The following is an 18593-nucleotide window of genomic DNA, read 5'->3' as shown; positions in this document are numbered from 1 at the left end:
TTGACTTGGCCATTCTAACACCTGGATATGTTTATTTTTGAACCATTCCATTGTAGATTTTGCTTTATGCTTTGGATCATTGTCTTGTTGGAAGACAAATCTCCGTCCCAGTCTCAGGTCTTTTGCAGACTCCATCAGGTTTTCTTCCAGAATGGTCCTGTATTTGGCTCCATCCATCTTCCCATCAATTTTAACCATCTTCCCTGTCCCTGCTGAAGAAAAGCAGGCCCAAACCATGATGCTGCCACCACCATGTTTGACAGTGGGGATGGTGTGTTCAGGGTGATGAGCTGTGTTGCTTTTACGCCAAACATAACGTTTTGCATTGTTGCCAAAAAGTTCAATTTTGGTTTCATCTGACCAGAGCACCTTCTTCCACATGTTTGGTGTGTCTCCCAGGTGGCTTGTGGCAAACTTTAAACAACACTTTTTATGGATATCTTTAAGAAATGGCTTTCTTCTTGCCACTCTTCCATAAAGGCCAGATTTGTGCAATATATGACTGATTGTTGTCCTATGGACAGAGTCTCCCACCTCAGCTGTAGATCTCTGCAGTTCATCCAGAGTGATCATGGGCCTCTTGGCTGCATCTCTGATCAGTCTTCTCCTTGTATGAGCTGAAAGTTTAGAGGGATGGCCAGGTCTTGGTAGATTTGCAGTGGTCTGATACTCCTTCCATTTCAATATTATCGCTTGCACAGTGCTCCTTGGGATGTTTAAAGCTTGGAAAATCTTTTTGTATCCAAATCCGGCTTTAAACTTCTTCACAACAGTATCTCGGACCTGCCTGGTGTGTTCCTTGTTCTTCATGATGCTCTCTGCGCATTTAACGGACCTCTGAGACTATCACAGTGCAGGTGCATTTATATGGAGACTTGATTACACACAGGTGGATTGTATTTATCATCATTAGTCATTTAGGTCAACATTGGATCATTCAGAGATCCTCACTGAACTTCTGGAGAGAGTTTGCTGCACTGAAAGTAAAGGGGCTTAATAATTGTGCACGCCCAATTTTTCAGTTTTTGATTTGTTAAAAAAGTTTGAAATATTCAATAAATGTCGTTCCACTTCATGATTGTGTCCCACTTGTTGTTGATTCTTCACAAAAAAATACAGTTTTATATCTTTATGTTTGAAGCCTGAAATGTGGCAAAAGGTCGCAAAGTTCAAAGGGGACGAACACTTTCGCAAGGCACTGTATTTCCACATGTTTTCTACAGATTATCTTGGTTAGTAAATAAGTACAGTCCAAGATATTGACAGAACAGTACAAAGTAAGTTGTAGTTTTTCTCTACATCATGCCATCCTCCACATGCCATTTTCACCATTGAACTCTAGTAACCCCAACAGTCAGGCAGCATTTCTGATTACATCACCATCCTTGCTGCCCTGGCAACAAGCTCCTCCCCTCACTGTCATCACATCACCCTATCTCCTAGCAACACCCTCACATCCAAGCTGATTGGAGGTGCCCACACACCCCTGCTCTGTGATTGGTTAATTTTCACGTTTGTAAAATATCACAACTATGATCACAGCTGGCCCGATTTGGGTGTGTGCTACCTGGTTTGTCAGCCTGACTGTACATTCGCCATAATAATCTATTTCAGGTGGGTTGATATGGTTGCTCCTCAAGTACAACCTACAGAAGAAATGCCTACTGACTGAGTTTGGGTAAAATACCCATTAATAATATATAAAAACATACATGAATAAGCATAAACTATAAAATACGTATTTAGTTATTTATGAACATTTATACTCATAAGCATTAAAATTCATGAACATTTACATGTTTATGTATAAAGCATTTATAAGTAATTATAAACATTTTATAATGACTTATTGGTGGAAGTTATTATAAAGTATTACCAAACCTCTTGTTAAACAATATAAAAGACTGTGAATACTTGGGTGCAATAAAATAAATGATTATCTTTCTATACATGCAAAACAATGGATATACAATATTTCAATGATTTAAAAAAATAAGTTATAGATGACTCCTTCAATTCGTACAGGTGATCGAACACATGCATTGATAGATATATCATTTCTACAACGTCAACCACAGGTGACCATGCAGTTCATACAAATTATATTCAACATAGTGTTGGCCTAATCTGCACTAGTAGACTTCCAAATGCGTTACACATGCTGTAAAGAATACATTAATTCATTATTAATAGGTTAGGGGGAAATATTTACCTTGTGTAGGCTAAATCCACCATTATTTAATGGTATATCCATCTCCAATAAATTGCATTGTCAAAAATCATACATTTGTGAATAAAAAGGGGAAAAATCTAATTGATCAAGATTGTCAAATGTGTTTCCCAAAGTCCATGGACTATTGCATGTGTCCTCCTTTCTGCAAGATTTCGAAATTAGTTATTGTTCAATCAGTGTGAAATCTGAACACAGCTCAGACCTGTAAGTGATGGTTCTGCGCTTTGAACTTGAGTGATGAACTTGGACTTGGCTTTGAGCTTTATCAATATAATGGGGCGGGGGAAACCGGGCTAGGCTCCTGGTGCACTCGCACATTGGACTAGCACATAGGATACATCCAATGCTATCCGAATGTACTACAGTAACCTTTCCATCGCTTTCTTCCGTTTTTTTCCGAAACTACAGCGTTCAGCGAATCACCCCATCACTGGCTGAGACTGTGAGCCCTGCCTCTTTTCTCATTGGACTGGACAGCCTATCCAAGCTGTCAGCCCATGTGGCGTGGCCGGGGAGAGCATGTCAGACATTTAAATTAAATAGAGAAAGGGAATCAAAGAAGCGAGAGAAATTGGAAGGGCTAGGCAGGGAACGGGAAGAGCTCGCGATTCCTCCCGAACAACTGTAGCACGGACACATCACAGGCAAGCGCGCTCTCACCGACGGAAGATAAGGGATTATCGAGGGAATTTTTGATAACGTTAACCGTTTCTTTACTAATATTTATCTCATTTTGGTGGTTTCTACAGATATTAAAACACCTAAATACAGGTAAGTTGTTCTGATATTGCTAGATTAGCAATGTTATAGCTTCTTCATCAAGTTAGCCGGTGAGATGTTCCCTTATGATGACCGGCGTCGTAGCAATAAACATAAACGAACTCAACATAGATTTCCTCGATATCAGCTGGCTTGTTTTTTTAAAAATCAATTACTACACTTTCTCGTTACAGTGTTCATGCATTGTAAGAGTTACATCAGCTAGCTGACTTATTCTCAAAAATAGTGACATTTTAGCTAGGCTAGGTAAAGATTTTGGTCGCCATCCCCTGCTTAGATGTTGCTTCCTCTAACCAATGGTTGCGTGGAACGTCATCGGCCGTGTAATCGACTGAAAGACTGCTGTAACATGTGGTGGTTAGCTGCTACGTGAAATACCTAGCCAAGCGTCTTAACCTGGCAGGCGCCAGCCTGGGCAGAGGAACGCTCTCATAGGTTCAGGCGCAATTTCAATAGTGATGCCTGCCACTGCGAAGGCTAGCAGTTGAGTTGCTATATGTTCATCACTACCTGGATGCCAACACGTTTTAATCAATTAAATGGCAGTTCATCAGTGAATAGTAGTTATGTTTGATTATGCTTGGGACACCTATATTATGCTGGCTAGTTATCCGTGTGTGGCGTGCTTGTGTCCCTGGTCTCAATTTGGGAGTAGCAGGAGATAATCGAGCGTAGTATATAAGTATTGACCTATAGGGCCCAGTAACAATGGTTTGATTAGCTATGCCAACATCAAAGGGTCATTAATAATTCAATTCATTTAGGTTTTTTTGGGGTGTTGATGCCTGGGATAGTATTGAATTGGATGCCTCTCCTTTTGAGAGCCGTTTTTCTGGTGCTGCTCTTTCTGAGATATTTTTGGTTACATTTTCTGCATGGCTAGTAGGAGGTGAGCATGATGCATTTTGCGCACCCTCTTAGTCTAATTGCAAGACAGTAATTTGATGAGTCATATTGTAAAACTCATGCCTGTATCCATGTCTCTGAAGACAATCACTTTCACTGTCATTCAGCCACAGTCACCTTCTGAACTTCACTTAAAGGAAACTTTGAGTGGACGTATCTTTTGGTATATGTTTAATTAGTCCATATCTTAAACTTGATTGCTTAATTACAAAACATTTTAGGACTGTATCAATAGTGGACTAATGAAACTACAAATACCAAAATATAGTTTGAGTGGTATATTTTCCTTGAATATTTCAAATAGGCCTTGTCTAGTCCAAAAGGTTTAGCATGAATCTGAGGTTTTGTGCCTAAGACTTGGAAAAGAGAGCACCTAATCTAACCACTAGTCTCTAGACCTTGTGGGCTCAGGGTAAGAGTTGAATACCCCTTGCTTACCCAGACTAGTATCGCATTAGAAATGGACATCAATGTTTGGTGAGCCTACCCATCCCAACACCAGCCAGGACCCTAGCTCTCTTTATACCAGGACTCTCCAACCTTGTTCCTGAAGAGCTACCATCCTGTAGATTTTCACTGAAACCCTAATCTAGCATATTTGATTCTAATAATTAGCTGGTTGATAAGCTGAATCAGGTTAGTTACAACTGGAGTCAGATTGAAAACCTACAGGAGGTTAGCTCTACAGGAACAAGGTATAGTCTCCCTGAGTGAACGGGCTGGTGCTTTTTTTGCCTACTTGACAGGTATGTCATTGAGGCCCAGGATGAAATGTCCTGGCTTCTAGAGATGGATGTAGTCTTTAACTTCAGCCGAATTTGTCATACATCATGTTATTGCTATGTATAACAACTCCAGGTACTTTTCATGTGTTTTAGTATCTATGTGAAAAGTTGAGCCAAGCCAATTACTAGTATGTTCTATTTGAGGCGTATGGCTTAGATTTGAACAGATTATTATTAAATGTTTTTATAGATTGTCAATCAATACAGTTTCATTGTAATCTGTACAAGAATCCCATTATCTTCCTGTACAGATGTTGGTCTGTGTCACTCCCTCATAGGTTGAGTTATTTATATTACACAAAATGGCTGTAGAGGACAGTGGGAGACAGGAGGACAGACAGAAAAAAATACAGACAGACTGAGTGAGTGGGGGAGAGACAGATGCACCAAGAGACGGGGAGAGAAACACACACAGGAAGGCTGTGTGCTATGTCATCCATGGCATGGTGTCACTGTACAGTAGTTGTCATTGTGTTGCATAAGTAGATATCCAACACATGTAATCAATCAAGGCCCTGCTTTACAGTGATGAGATTCAGGTCAGGTAGATGATAATCCACCTTAATCCCTGTAGGTTTACTAGGCTACTTTACTAACCTGCTCCTACCCAGCCCTCTATGGCCAGGCAGGGTGATACTCTATAGGCGGAGGAGTGAAGGGTGATTCTCATGAAACTGGCGCTTGACCCAAATAATTTATCTTGGATCACTAAGATTAGATCTGTATTTTTTTATTTCAGAAATGTTTATTTTTCATCTTCCAAACCTGCTTATTCTTACCATAATCCACCAATATTTCGGAAATATTAAGAAAAATTTAATTTTTGGCTTAATCTGATAGTGCCTTTTTTTCTTTATGCTTTAAGTACATTGAATGTGGTTTATACGCCCATATTTCAATTTTGGTAATGAGACAGTCAAGTGCCGTAAAGAGGGTGTTTGAGAATAAGATCCTCATTCTGAAGGCATATAAGTGAAGAAATTCAATAAACTTGTGCTCGTCTAAGGACGATATTGATCTAGATGATGCATAATGTGAATTAAACTTTACCCACATTTTTTTACAGCAACTTGAAAAAGTTTTAGGGTAATGAAAAAACATGTTCACAGACGGTGTTTTTGCGTAATAAATATTATTGTTTAATGTAAACTTCAACTAGTATACAATTTGTATAATTTATGGACAGTACAGCAACGTATGCGTTTATATATAATTTGTATATTTTTTTTATTCAAATAAGTTTGGCTTTTCTAATGTAGAATTGTATAAATTGACCTGAGAATTTAATCTGGACCCATTTTGGTAATGAGAATTTAGTGTGAAAATGTTCAAAATTCAGGTGAAAATTTAATAAAATAAGACACTGTGCCATAAACAAGGCATCTTAGCCTTCAGATTGATAACCATGATGCATCTGCAACAATCAATTATCTAACTCAATTTGCTACTGCCATGGTTTAAAAAAAAACATGCTATGACATCCTGATACTCTTACAGATGCATGGCCACTGCTCACAGGAAGCTGACTTCTCAGACAATAACAATACCAGATGTGCAGGCGTTTGTTCCAAGGCAGCACTGACAAACATGATCTCGGCCTGAAATGACATAACCTCTCTTTCCATGTGTACTACACACTTTCGAGTTAGACAGGTTTGTATTTATCCTTGGCTAGGCATTCAGACTTTAGTCTTCTCCTAGCTAGGTATTTACCTGACAATGTGCCCTAGGCTTGTAGAATGTAGGTAAATAATGCAAGCGACTTCAATGGCTAATTTCTCTGAACAGAAATACTTATTTTCCACCATAATTTGCAAATAAATTCATAAAAAATCCTACAATGTGATTTTCTGGATTTTTTTTTCTCATTTTGTCTGTCATAGTTTAAGTGTACCTATGATGAAAATTACAGGCCTCTCATCTTTTTAAGTGGGAGAACTTGCACAATTGGTGGCTGACTAAATACTTTTTTCCCCCACTGTATATAGTACGCTGTTATTGGGAAAGTGGGGGACTCTCAGTTCCATTCAAATATATTTTGTTGAGTTATCAGGGAATGTAGCTATGCTTCAGTGGATGGACACACTGGCTAAAGAACTCACTGGACTCTGTATTCAGATGCTACACACAGACACACTGCTGCCAGTCATCTGGAGTTATGAAAATATGCTGCAATCACAGTAACCAATTGCATGATGTTACCATTACAGAGGAACGGAGCGTGCAGTCCCTAGTTTGCCTTATTGTCTCTGTACAGATTTAGTTAGCCCATCGGACAGTGAGAGTTAACGTAGTTAACCAATTAAGAGTGGTGATGATGTAGGCCCACACTGACTCACTGTCCGATGGGCTTACTTTAAATCTGTAAGGTGTTCTTCAATGTTGGTCCTATGCACCCACAGGGTGTGCACTGTGCAGGCTTTTGTTCTATCCCAGTTAACAAACCTATAGCCTTTTAGCCTATGAAGTGCGTGGTAATTTGAAATCATGCGGACCAGAACAAAAGCCCTGTAGCTTTCCAGGTTTGAAGAGCGAAAAGTGCTGTAACACTCCTATTAGGGGGTCATCAGTACTGTAGGGGCTCGGTTCCACCAGCTGTATTGTGTTGGTGCCCCTGCCCTGTGTGAGGGCACTAACAGTAGGCTACTGTGTGTTCAACTAGGGAACCGTTAGCTACAACTTGGAGTAGAGCGCTTCACTGCATCGATCAGTGAACTGGGATAAACTGATTGGCCCCTCCCCTGCCGTGTCATTGGTTGGCTGGCTTGCACGGAATGGCCTGGCCCAGGAACGAAGGTTCTGGGCTGGATGATGAGTTCACACTCGAACTGCGACTACACACAAACATGAACACACACTGAGTATCTCCTCTGCTTCTCTTCTTAATCAGATGCAGATCTCTGCTTCCCAGCCCAGTCTGCTGTCGCCTGAGGTGAACTGGCTGGTTGACCTAGAAAGCACTTGTTTAAAATGCTGTGCTGAACATGACTTTGTGCTAAAGAGGCTTTCGGGGCTCGTTTCCACAGACCCATTCAGTGCTGCCTGGTCAAGCAGTCGAAATCTATTGTTGTCAGTGTAAGACCCCTTGCAGGGGGTGAGGGAGTTGACTCTCGCAAGCTACTGTCTGTCAAAGCGTGGGTGCAAGCAATTAAATGTTTCTGTGTGGAATGGGAATTCTCCCATAGGGTCGTTTTGTCTAGACTTATGTCCCCCCCCCCACACTCTCTAAATTATTTTGGTCTCCTTTTCTCTCCCCTACTTAGTTCACAGTTCGATAATTTGTGATACTGCTGCCATCGTGCACCAGTTATTGTTTAAGAAACTACAGTAATGTGCATAAATAAAGGGTAAACGAAATTAACCTCTAACTAGGATTGTGACAATATAAGTAGCCTATATCCTCTTTTTTTTCTCATGGCAACAAACAATACGAAGCAGACCCAAATCTTTTTCAAATATTGTGTGCTATAGCTTGGAAAGTAAACAAATGTGACTGGGTGACATTGTTTTTGGTTGCCCGAAAATGCTAATTCACTATTTACACACACAGTGTTATATATTGCCTGCACATAGGCAAGGAATCAGAAAGATCCGCACTGGACATCTTTGTATTTTTGTTGCTATCAGTCAAATAAATTCTCAGAGAAGGCCGATCTACCCTGACTGCCATAGTCTTCACATTAAACAATGGGGAGGAACCAGAAATATCAGTTACAGACTACTGGAAATCTTTGTAGTTTCACTTAAATAAATAAATAAAATTAACCTGCCCAATTGGGGAAGCCTCAGAGCATGCTCAACTTGCATGACTGTTTAGTTCACTTGCCCCAGGCGATAGGACAACCCTTTATGTCAAGTATCGTGATACTGGTATCTTCTCAACCCTACATCTAACCCAATCTCTCACTCTTCTCCTCTCTCCTCCCACAGTAGCCCTTTTATTCCCAGGATGGAGGAGATTGTTGTAGCCGGGATATCGGGCCGGCTTCCTGAGTCAAACAACCTCGAGGAATTCTGGGAGAACCTCTTCAATGGGGTTGACATGGTAACAGAAGATGACCGAAGGTGGAAGCCAGGTGAGCCCCCGTGACCTTTCCATGACCTGGATGTGATTATGACCCATAAACATCAGACATGATGCTGTTTTTATTTGTTTCTTTGAACTCTGAAGGGACTCACAACAAGCTTTGAAAATCTGACTGACACACAAGCTACCTTGCATCACAGTGTAATCTACACCGTAAACTAATGAGTAGCTTGTATCATAAATTGTGTTGCAGTTTTGAACCAAAACATACATTGTAGACCAATATTTCATTCGAACATCTGTCGTAAATGATGTGGGTGTACTGCCTAGTCATGGAATGTTACATCAACCACATGCTAGGAAATGCCTCCCTTCCCCTGACCAAAGACCTGGTTAGCTATACTTTTCTTTTGCATCACCATCAATGTGAGCAAGTTAATGAGTAGAATGCTGAATGCTTCCTCCAGTCTTTACTGGCCCGTTTGTCTGTCATTCATATATATATATATTACTCAGCAAAAAAAGAAACGTCCCTTTTTCAGGACCCTGTCCTTCAAAGATAATTCGTAAAAATCCAAATAACTTCACAGATCTTCATTGTAAAGGGTTTAAACACTGTTTTCCATGCTTGTTCAATGAACCATAAACAATTAATGAACATGCACCTGTGGAACGGACGTTAAGACACTAACAGCTTACAGACGGTTGGCAATTATGGTCATAGTTATGAAAACTTAGGACACTAAAGAGGCCTTTCTACTGACTCTGAACACCAAAAGAAAGATGCCCAGGGTCCCTGCTCATCTGCGTGAACTTGCCTTAGGCATGCTGCAAGGAGGCATGAGGACTGCAGATGTGGCCAGGGCAATAAATTGCAATGTCTGTACTGTGAGACGCCTAAGACAGCGCTACAGGGAGACAGGGCGGACAGCGGATCGTCCTCGCAGTGGCAGACCACGTGTAGCAACACTTGCACAGGATCGGTACATCCGAACATCAGAACCGCGGGACAGGTACAGGATGGCAACAACTGCCCGAGTTACAACAGGAACGCACAATCCCTCCATCAGTGCTCAGACGGTCCGCAATTGGCTGAGAGAGGCTGGACTGAGGGCTTGTAGGCATGTTGTAAGGCAGGTCCTCACCAGACATCACCGGCAACAACGTCACCTATGGGCACAAACCCACCGTCGCTGGACCAGACAGGACTGGCAAAAAGTGCTCTTTGAGAAGTTGCGGTTTTGTCTCACCAGGGGTGATGGTTGGATTTGCGTTTATCATCGAAGGAATGAGCGTTACACTAAGGCCTGTACTCTGGAGTGGGATCGATTTGGAGGTGGAGGGTCCGTCATGGTCTGGGGCGGTGTGTCACAGCATCATCGGACTGAGCTTGTTGTCATTGCAGGCAATCTCAACGCTGTGCATTACAGGGAAGACGACATCCTTCCTCATGTGGTACCCTTCCTGCAGGCTCATCCTGACCCTCCATTATGACAATGCCACCAGCCATACAGCTCATTCTCTGTGTGATTTCCTGCAAGACAGGAATGTCAGTGTTCTGCCATGGCCAGCGAAGAGCCCGGATCTCTCACGTCTGGGACCTGTTGGATCGGAGGGTGAGGGCTAGGGCCTTTCTGCCAGAAATGTCCGAAATTGCAGGTGCCTTGGTGGAAGAGTGGAGTAACATCTCACAGCAAGAACTGGCAAATCTGGTGCAGTCCATGAGGAGATGCGCTGTAGTACTTAATGCAGCTGGTGGCCACACCAGATACTGACTGTTACTTTTGATTTTGACCACCCCCCCCTCCCTTTGTTCAGGGACACATTATTCAATTTATGTTAGCCACATGTCTGTGGAACTTGGTTTGTCTGTTGTTGAATCTTGTTATGTTCATACAAATATTTACACATGTTAAGTTTGCTGAAAATAAATGCAGTTGACAGTGAGTGTTTATTTTTTTGCTGCGTTATATACACCTAGATGGTTGATGGGGGGGCGCTGTGTTGAAGCCACCATGTCGTCATCTTGGCATTCATCAAAACAATAGGAACACGTTCCTAATATTGAGTTGCCCCCGCCCCTTTGCCCTCAGAACAGCCTCAATTCATCGGCTCATGTACTCAACAGGGTGTCAAAAGGGTTCCACAGTGATGCTATGTTGAGTCTAATGCTTCCCACAGTTGTCAAGTTGGCTGGATGTCCTTTTGGTTGGTGGACCTTTCTTGATACACACAGGAAACTGTTGAGCATAATAATCCTTCTTAAACTCGTCTCCCTCCCTTCATCTACACTGATATTGAAGTGGATTTAACAAGTGACCAAGTGAACAAGTGATAGGGGATCATAGCTTTCACATGGATTCATCTTGTCATGGAAAGAGCAGGTGTTCTTCATGTTTTCTATACTTTTCTATATAAGTTTTTTTTTTTTTTTTGATAACTAATGTTCTTGTCCCCACTACAACAAAAACCTACTTAAATGCATTTAATATTGTCAATTTATTTGAAATACTGTAGAATTCCATTCATTACTATGGAGGACTGCTCCTACTATGGAGGACTGCTCCTACTATGGAGTGCCAATGTGGCTTCGAAGCCGCTCAATGGCCGATACATAGCATCATTAATCCAGATGCTATACACATCATCATTGATCACAACCCACATGAACCCAAACGAGCGCTCGTAGCCGGTAGCTGTACGATGAGCCTCTGATGTGTAAGAGGTGCTCTGTAGTCGCTGAAGGTCTCTTGTCAGTGCTCTGCCCTGCTCTGCTTTCCGTTGCTTTTCACCACCTGGCTGAGGTGCTGGGCTGTTGGCACTGCTACTCCTTGGCTTGTCTTGTTTAGCTTCTCTCTCCTTCCTCTTTTTATTTCTCGTACTCTTTCTGGCTCTGCCTAATTCACTCAGTTTTTCTTTCTTGCTCGGTCTCTCTTTTTCTGCCTTTCTCCCCATATTTTTCTTCTTAGCCCCATCTCACCTTCCTAGCTGTCTCGCTCTCTTACTCCCTCGTTTGCTTGGTTTCTCTCTCCTCTGTTTCCTCTCTCTGTGAATAGCACCTCTCATCAGTCAGTGCCTGGCAACCAGCTAAAGCTCGCATTCATGTACTAAAAGCCTCCGGGCGAACGGAGCCCCTAAGACCACACACCACAGGAGAGGTGGGAAAAGCAGGGATAGAGGGAGGGAGGAGAAAATGAGTGGAGAAAAGAAGAGGGGAAGGGTATGGGAAAGGAGTGGAGAAAATAAGGGAGGAGAGGAAAGGCCCTTGTTTGCTGTCTGCATAGAATTACTGAGAGGAAGGAGTAGTCCTGCTTTAGATTATGTGTAAAATGATTACATGAATTAATATGTTCACTATTACATTCATGGGGGAATTATCCAGGTTATCCAGTCAGTGACTACAGGTAGAACACATGCTGTCTGGGGAAACCCAGTTATCCGGTTATTTATCCCTCAATGCTCCACGTGTCATTCCCATTCATTCCCAGGTCTGTACGGTCTTCCAAAGAGGAACGGCAAGCTGAAGGACATCAGTCGGTTCGATGCTGCGTTCTTCGGGGTCCACCCCAAACAGGCCCACACCATGGACCCCCAGCTACGCCTCATGCTGGAGATCGCCTACGAAGCCATTGTAGACGGAGGTGAGGAGAGGGGTGATGAGGGGTGGATGGATGAGTAGATTTTATTTGGGAAAACTGTGTAAAGATACCAAGTCAAATACATTTGTTTATTTGGATCCCAATTAGCTGTTACTATCACAACAGCTACTCTTCCTGTCATCCACACATTTTAGATTATATTACCCACATGTCACAAAGTTAATGTTTTAACGTTTTTATAGACCTGTGTGTGTGAGATTCATTGGTGTAATGTGTGTGTGTGTGTGTGTGCAGGTCTGAATCCGACGGAGCTGCGTGGCAGCAGGACAGGCGTCTACATCGGAGTGAGCGGCTCGGAGGCGGGCGAGGCCTTCAGCAGAGACCCCGAGGAGTTGCTAGGATACAGCATGACGGGCTGCCAGCGTGCCATGTTCGCCAACCGACTCTCCTATTTCTTTGACTTCAACGGTATGATCTCATCTAACACGGCAGTGGGTTCTCTCAAGCAGTTTTGTCACATGGTATCAATTGTCTTAATCTATCCCTAATGCTACAGTCTCCTGAGTTTTGTCTCCTCCCTCTGTCCCTCCAGGCCCCAGCACAGCCATCGACACCGCCTGCTCCTCCAGCCTACTGGCTCTGGAGAATGCCTTCAACGCCATTCGCCACGGACACTGTGACGCCGCCCTTGTGGGCGGGGTCAACCTGCTGCTCAAGCCAAACACCTCTGTGCAGTTCATGAAGCTGGGCATGCTCAGTCCGGAAGGAACCTGCAAGTCCTTTGACTCCTCAGGTAAGAGAGGGAGAGACCTGGATCGTGTTCAAAAAAATCGCAAAGTACAGAACTAAATGTTGAAGATAAAATGCTTCTCATGCTGAAAGCACACCCACATACAGCAGCACTATTTCCTGGTCCGACCCTGAAAGCGCATTAACGTTACTTCCTGGTGCGCTCTTCTCTGTGTTCCCCCAGGAAACGGTTACTGCCGTTCGGAGGCTGCGGTGGCGGTACTGTTGACCAGACGTTCCATGGCTAAGAGAGTGTATGCCACGGTACTTAACGCTGGTAACAACACTGACGGATACAAGGAGCAGGGTGAGCCGACACCCCACGGAGGGTACCTGCCCTGTCTGGAATGAAACCCTAGACACAGCCCCTATCCCCAAGGCACTGAGGCAGACCTCACCTGGTCTGATTTACATCTCCAGCCCCTACCCCTTAACTTTCCCCAGATCTATAAGGATTTGATGACTGTAAGCAACATGGTTATATTTCTGCATAACCCTCTGGTAGGTTACATATAGTTTCCACTATATTTCTCACACCAACGTGTGGCCTGGCTTACGTAAGTGTCCTGTACTGTAAATGCCAAGCAGTATCTCAGTAGAAACTTTATTTTTGTGGAGAAACAATTCAGTTGCATTTCCCATAATGTCTTTTGGCCTATTGCCCAATAGGTTGAGGCCTCACTGACCTACGCACCCCTTGGAGAAATAGCACCACTTTTTAAGTCTCTATTCAATGTAACAGGCCCGCTACACTAGATGCATAACTTTTATCTAATGTGAGACACTCCTATTAATTTAAACAAAACCTGGGCATACGCAGCATGGCTCCATGAGAGGCTTGTGTTACTCAGCGTAAAATGACACTCTGGTTCTATTTTCAAGAATTTGACGTGTGACTCACGCCCGAGAACACTTGATAAATGAGTGTCTTTGCTCACGCTGGCAAAAAGTTCCACGTCCAGTGTGGCAGCTCAAAACCCCGTGTTTTCCTGACGCCCCTGTGGCGCTCCCCTGTAATCTGTGTTTGTGGTGTAATCTAGCTAATACCCGGCCAGATACAACTCTTTTTGAAATGTAGACCCATTAATGTGGTGTAATCGACACACACACACTAACCTTTCCCCCAATCACTCCTCACACACTTAGCACTGCAGGCATGTGTTCATATACGACCTAGCTGAAGAGGAGACACATTCTCTGGAGTGTAACACTGGAACACACACACACTCAACGTTTGAGGATGTTCAATACCACACTTCACTCCCATGCCCCCTCCCTTTACTCTGCCCAGTTTGTCTGTCTTTCTGTCACACACAACAATAAACACACTCCCAGGCTGGTAATCCAGTCACAGCATACCAGCCTGCAGTATTTACCAGTCAATTTGAAGTGGATGACTAAGGTACAAGGGCACCATGAGCTAATGACCCTGTAAACAGTGACATAGCTCTTAGCCACTCCGGGGAGACGTTTCCCAAGGTACAGATCTTGGATCAGCTTTCCCTCCATCACCCCTAGCCTTTACCATTAGTGTGGAAAATGCTAAACTGACTCGAGATCAGCGTCCAGGGGCAACCTTACCCTTCACCGCTCTTAGCCACTCGTGGTAGTGCACGTCGGTGACATTTGTTATACCAAATGACCTAAAAGTAATCTGAATGGCTACAAAATAATTGTTTAAATGAAGTGATGTATTGATTGGTGTGTTCTTCTCAGGTGTGACGTTCCCCTCAGGTGAGATGCAGCAGCGGCTGGTACGTTCTCTCTACCAGGAGGTCAACATCACACCTGACCAGGTGGAGTACATTGAGGCCCACGGCACCGGGACCAAGGTGAACACACACACACCTATCTATCTATATACACACACGCACAACACTTGATTCATTGTTGTTGGATCATATCACCACCACACCCAATAACGTAATGTTCTGTGGAAGGTGTTCTGTCACATTCCTCCCCCTGATACATCTGGTTCCCTCAGTATTTGTTTCACCTGGTGATTTCCGTCCTTTCTCCTCCCAGGTCGGCGACCCGCAGGAAGTGAATGGCATTGTCAGTGTGTTCTGTCATTCAAAGCGTGACCCACTGCTCATTGGCTCCACCAAGTCCAACATGGGCCATCCAGAGCCTGCCTCTGGCCTGGCCGCGCTGGCCAAGGTAAGAACTGGAATGGTCTGGGCTAACCTCCGTACAGGACAAAAAAGTGTTCTAAAGTCCCAATATGTGCAGGCAAGCCCAGCACTAACACACTTTTCTTTCTGTCTCTCTCCTCCCTCCATATTTTTCTCCCTGTCTCCCTTTCTCTCTCCCTCCATATTTTTCTCCCTGTCTCTCTCTCACTCTCCCCCTCTTCCAGGTTGTGTTGTCTCTGGAGCGAGGTGTGTGGGCTCCCAACATCCACTACAACAGCCCCAACACCGACATCCCTGCCCTTAGTGACGGCCGCCTCCGCGTCGTCAACGAGCCCATACCAGTCCGCGGCGGCATCGTTGGCATCAACTCTTTCGGATTTGGCGGCTCTAACGTTCACGTGATCCTCCGCCCCCCTGGTTTCAACACACCAAAAAGCTTTAAAGTGCCCCCCAAGACCCCCTCTGTGTCCTCTCAAGTACCCAGGCTCCTCCAGGCCTGCGGCCGCACAGAGGAGGCTGTCTCCGCCCTCCTCAGCAAGGGGAAGGAACACTCGGGCGACGACAACTTCCTGTGTCTGCTGAACGAGGTGTCTGGGGTACCCACGGCGGGGATGCCCTACAGGGGCTACACTTTGATTGGCTCCAAGGATGATGTCACAGAGGTGCAGAAGACTGAGGCCACGCCCAGACCGTTGTGGTACATCTGTTCAGGTAAGAGAGAAGACAGGGGTTAGGAGAGAAGAGTTTATTCAAGCCTCAGCCTAATGGTTAGTGTTAGGATTGGGGGTTAATGTGATCCAGGATATTTGGTTAAGGGTAACTTCTGCCTCGAATGATGAAAGCAGTGGTTTAAGGAGAAAGGTGTGTGTTAACACTTGTGTGTGTGTGTGTCTCAGGTATGGGCACCCAATGGGGTGGGATGGGCCGCAGTCTGATGCAGCTGCCAGAGTTCAGGGAGTCCATCTTGCGTTCGGACATAGCATTGAAGGACACGGGGATGTGTGTGTCCAGTCTGCTCATGGAGGCAGATGAGAGCACCTTCGAGGACACGGTCCAAGCCTTCGTAGGCCTTGCCGCCATACAGGTACAGCAGAGCAGCCATCTTAACTAAGGTTGGGGGGGGCACTGAAACCAAAAAGCTATGGAAATAGGACTGTATTGTCTGTTATTTGCACAGACAAAAAGCACACAATGCCTCTGACATATCAAAGGCAATCATGAAGATGACCATTTAAGATGGTCCCGTGTGGCTGTTGGTAGAGCATGTGAGAAATGCATATATGCATGACTGTAAGTCGCTTGGGATAAAAGCGTCTGCTGAAAGGCATATAATATTTATATTATTGTAGTATGCTCATAAAAGTAACCGCTGTCTGTCCCCCTCTCAGATCGCCCAGATTGACCTGCTCCAGAAGCTGGGTCTGCAGCCGGACGGCATTGTGGGCCACAGTGTGGGAGAACTGGCCTGTGGCTACGCAGACGGATCCCTCAGTCACAGTGAGGCTATCCTGGCAGCCTACTGGAGAGGGAGGTCCATCAAGGAGGCTAACCTGCCCCCCGGGGGCATGGCTGCAGTCGGTAAGGACCAAAAAGAGAGGGTGTTTTGTTTTGAATTGCCAGGTACCCCCCGGTACTCTACCCTGCACCTTAGACTGTTTCCCTATGTACATACAGCCATTGAACACTGGTTACTTTAATCACGTTTACGTTTCACCCACTTTATATGTATACACTGTATTCTAGTCATGGCTCAGCGTATATAACTTTTTGTAACTGTTAATTTTTAAGGCTAGGTATTACTGCACTGTTGGAGCACCTGAGAACATCTGTGTATCCACCAATAAACTTTGATTTGGGTTCATTTGTGCTGTGCTCGCTGAGCCACTTTTTTTTCTTCTTTTTTCTCTCTCCCCACCCTCCTCTCTCTCTCTCTCTCTCTCTCTCTCTCTCTCTCTCTCCTCACCCTCCTCTCTCTCTCTCCCCACCCTCCTCTCTCTCCTCACCCTCCTTCCTCCTCTCTCTCTCTCCCCACAATCCTCTCTCTCTCTCCCCACCCTCCTCTCTCTCTCTCCCCACCCTCCTCTCTCTCTCCCCACCCTCCTCTCTCTCTCTCCCCACCCTCCTCTCTCTCTCCCCACCCTCCTCTCTCTCTCCCCACCCTCCTCTCTCTCTCCCCACCCTCCTCTCTCTCTCCCCACCCTCCTCTCTCTCTCCCCACCCTCCTCTCTCTCTCCCCACCCTCCTCTCTCTCTCCCCACCCTCCTCTCTCTCTCTCTCCCCACCCTCCTCTCTCTCTCTCTCCCCACCCTCCTCTCTCTCTCTCTCCCCACCCTCTTCGCTCTCGCTTTCTCTTTCTCTCTCCCCACCCTCCTCTCCCCACCCTCCTCTCTCCACCCTCCTCTCTCTCTCTCTCTCTCAGGGCTGACATGGGCAGAGTGTAAGGCTCAGTGTCCCCAGGGTGTGGTTCCAGCCTGTCACAATGCTGAAGACACCGTCACCATCTCTGGCCCTGCGGTAACACATTTTGGTTCAAATCCTTGCATCTATCAATAGCTTAATGCGCTATTTTTAAACACCCTTTTTGTAATACTATACTATTGAGACCAATTCTGTCTGTAAGCTACATTTTGTCGTGTAAAAGCCTGAAACTGACACGGTGCACTTCTGTATGCAGGAGGCAGTGAGTAAGTTTGTATCAGAGCTGAAGGAGAGTGGTGTGTTTGCCAAGGAGGTTCGTAGTGCTGGTGTAGCCTTCCATTCTTACTACATGGCCTCCATCGCTCCCGCCCTGCTGGCTGCTCTCAAGAGGGTAAGACGACGTTAATGACTGTGTGGCTCAGTCCAAAACCTAACACTTTTTTAAAAAAATGCATGGATTGAAAAAACAGACTGCTTTCCACCTGCCTGGGAATAGAATTTCAAGTAATCTGCCAAATATACTGAATCCCCATCTCCACTCTCTTTGTAGGTGATCAAGGAGCCTAAGCAGAGGTCTGCCAGGTGGATCAGTACATCTATCCCCCAGAAGGACTGGGACAGCCCGCTGGCTCTGTACTCCTCAGCAGATTACCATTGTAATAACCTGGTCAGCCCTGTCCTCTTCCAGGAGGGCCTGAGCCTGGTGCCTGATAACGCTGTGGTTGTGGAGATAGCACCACATGCACTGCTGCAGGTTAGTATACACAGAATGTAGAAACACACACAAACATAGGATGGCCTGATAAGACTGTGGGGTTCAAGACCGCACCACACACTCTGCTCACACAGGCTATAGAATTGTTTTTACCTTTATTTAACTAGGCAAGTCGGTTAAGAACAAATTCTTATATAAGAGACCGC

At 44.8% G+C, this 18593-nt stretch overlaps 1 protein-coding gene across 3 annotated transcripts in view; it reads left to right on the top strand.

The window, feature by feature from the left end:
* Positions 1 to 2765: 2765 nt before the first annotated feature.
* The window catches only part of LOC139376776 (fatty acid synthase-like), a 32960-nt gene continuing 17132 nt past the window's right edge, over positions 2766 to 18593 (top strand). The window contains exons 1-15 of one of the 3 annotated variants that reach the window (XM_071119694.1): positions 2810 to 2877; positions 2983 to 3004; positions 8635 to 8780; positions 12220 to 12372; positions 12625 to 12798; positions 12923 to 13123; positions 13304 to 13426; positions 14836 to 14951; positions 15145 to 15279; positions 15479 to 15965; positions 16151 to 16338; positions 16643 to 16832; positions 17674 to 17768; positions 17929 to 18063; positions 18223 to 18426. In XM_071119694.1, coding sequence (XP_070975795.1) covers positions 8654 to 8780; positions 12220 to 12372; positions 12625 to 12798; positions 12923 to 13123; positions 13304 to 13426; positions 14836 to 14951; positions 15145 to 15279; positions 15479 to 15965; positions 16151 to 16338; positions 16643 to 16832; positions 17674 to 17768; positions 17929 to 18063; positions 18223 to 18426 — 2328 coding nt within the window. In that variant the 5' untranslated portion in view covers positions 2810 to 2877; positions 2983 to 3004; positions 8635 to 8653. Of the gene's footprint in view, positions 3005 to 8634; positions 8781 to 12219; positions 12373 to 12624; positions 12799 to 12922; positions 13124 to 13303; positions 13427 to 14835; positions 14952 to 15144; positions 15280 to 15478; positions 15966 to 16150; positions 16339 to 16642; positions 16833 to 17673; positions 17769 to 17928; positions 18064 to 18222; positions 18427 to 18593 lie in introns of all 3 variants that reach the window. The other 2 variants (XM_071119693.1, XM_071119695.1) reach the window with 2 other exon arrangements.

Source organism: Oncorhynchus clarkii, chromosome 20 (assembly GCF_045791955.1).
Source record: "Oncorhynchus clarkii lewisi isolate Uvic-CL-2024 chromosome 20, UVic_Ocla_1.0, whole genome shotgun sequence".
In the NCBI taxonomy this organism is placed as follows: domain Eukaryota; kingdom Metazoa; phylum Chordata; class Actinopteri; order Salmoniformes; family Salmonidae; genus Oncorhynchus; species Oncorhynchus clarkii.
The sequence above is the reverse complement of the archived record's forward strand: the minus strand, read 5'-3'. Positions and strand labels throughout refer to the sequence as shown.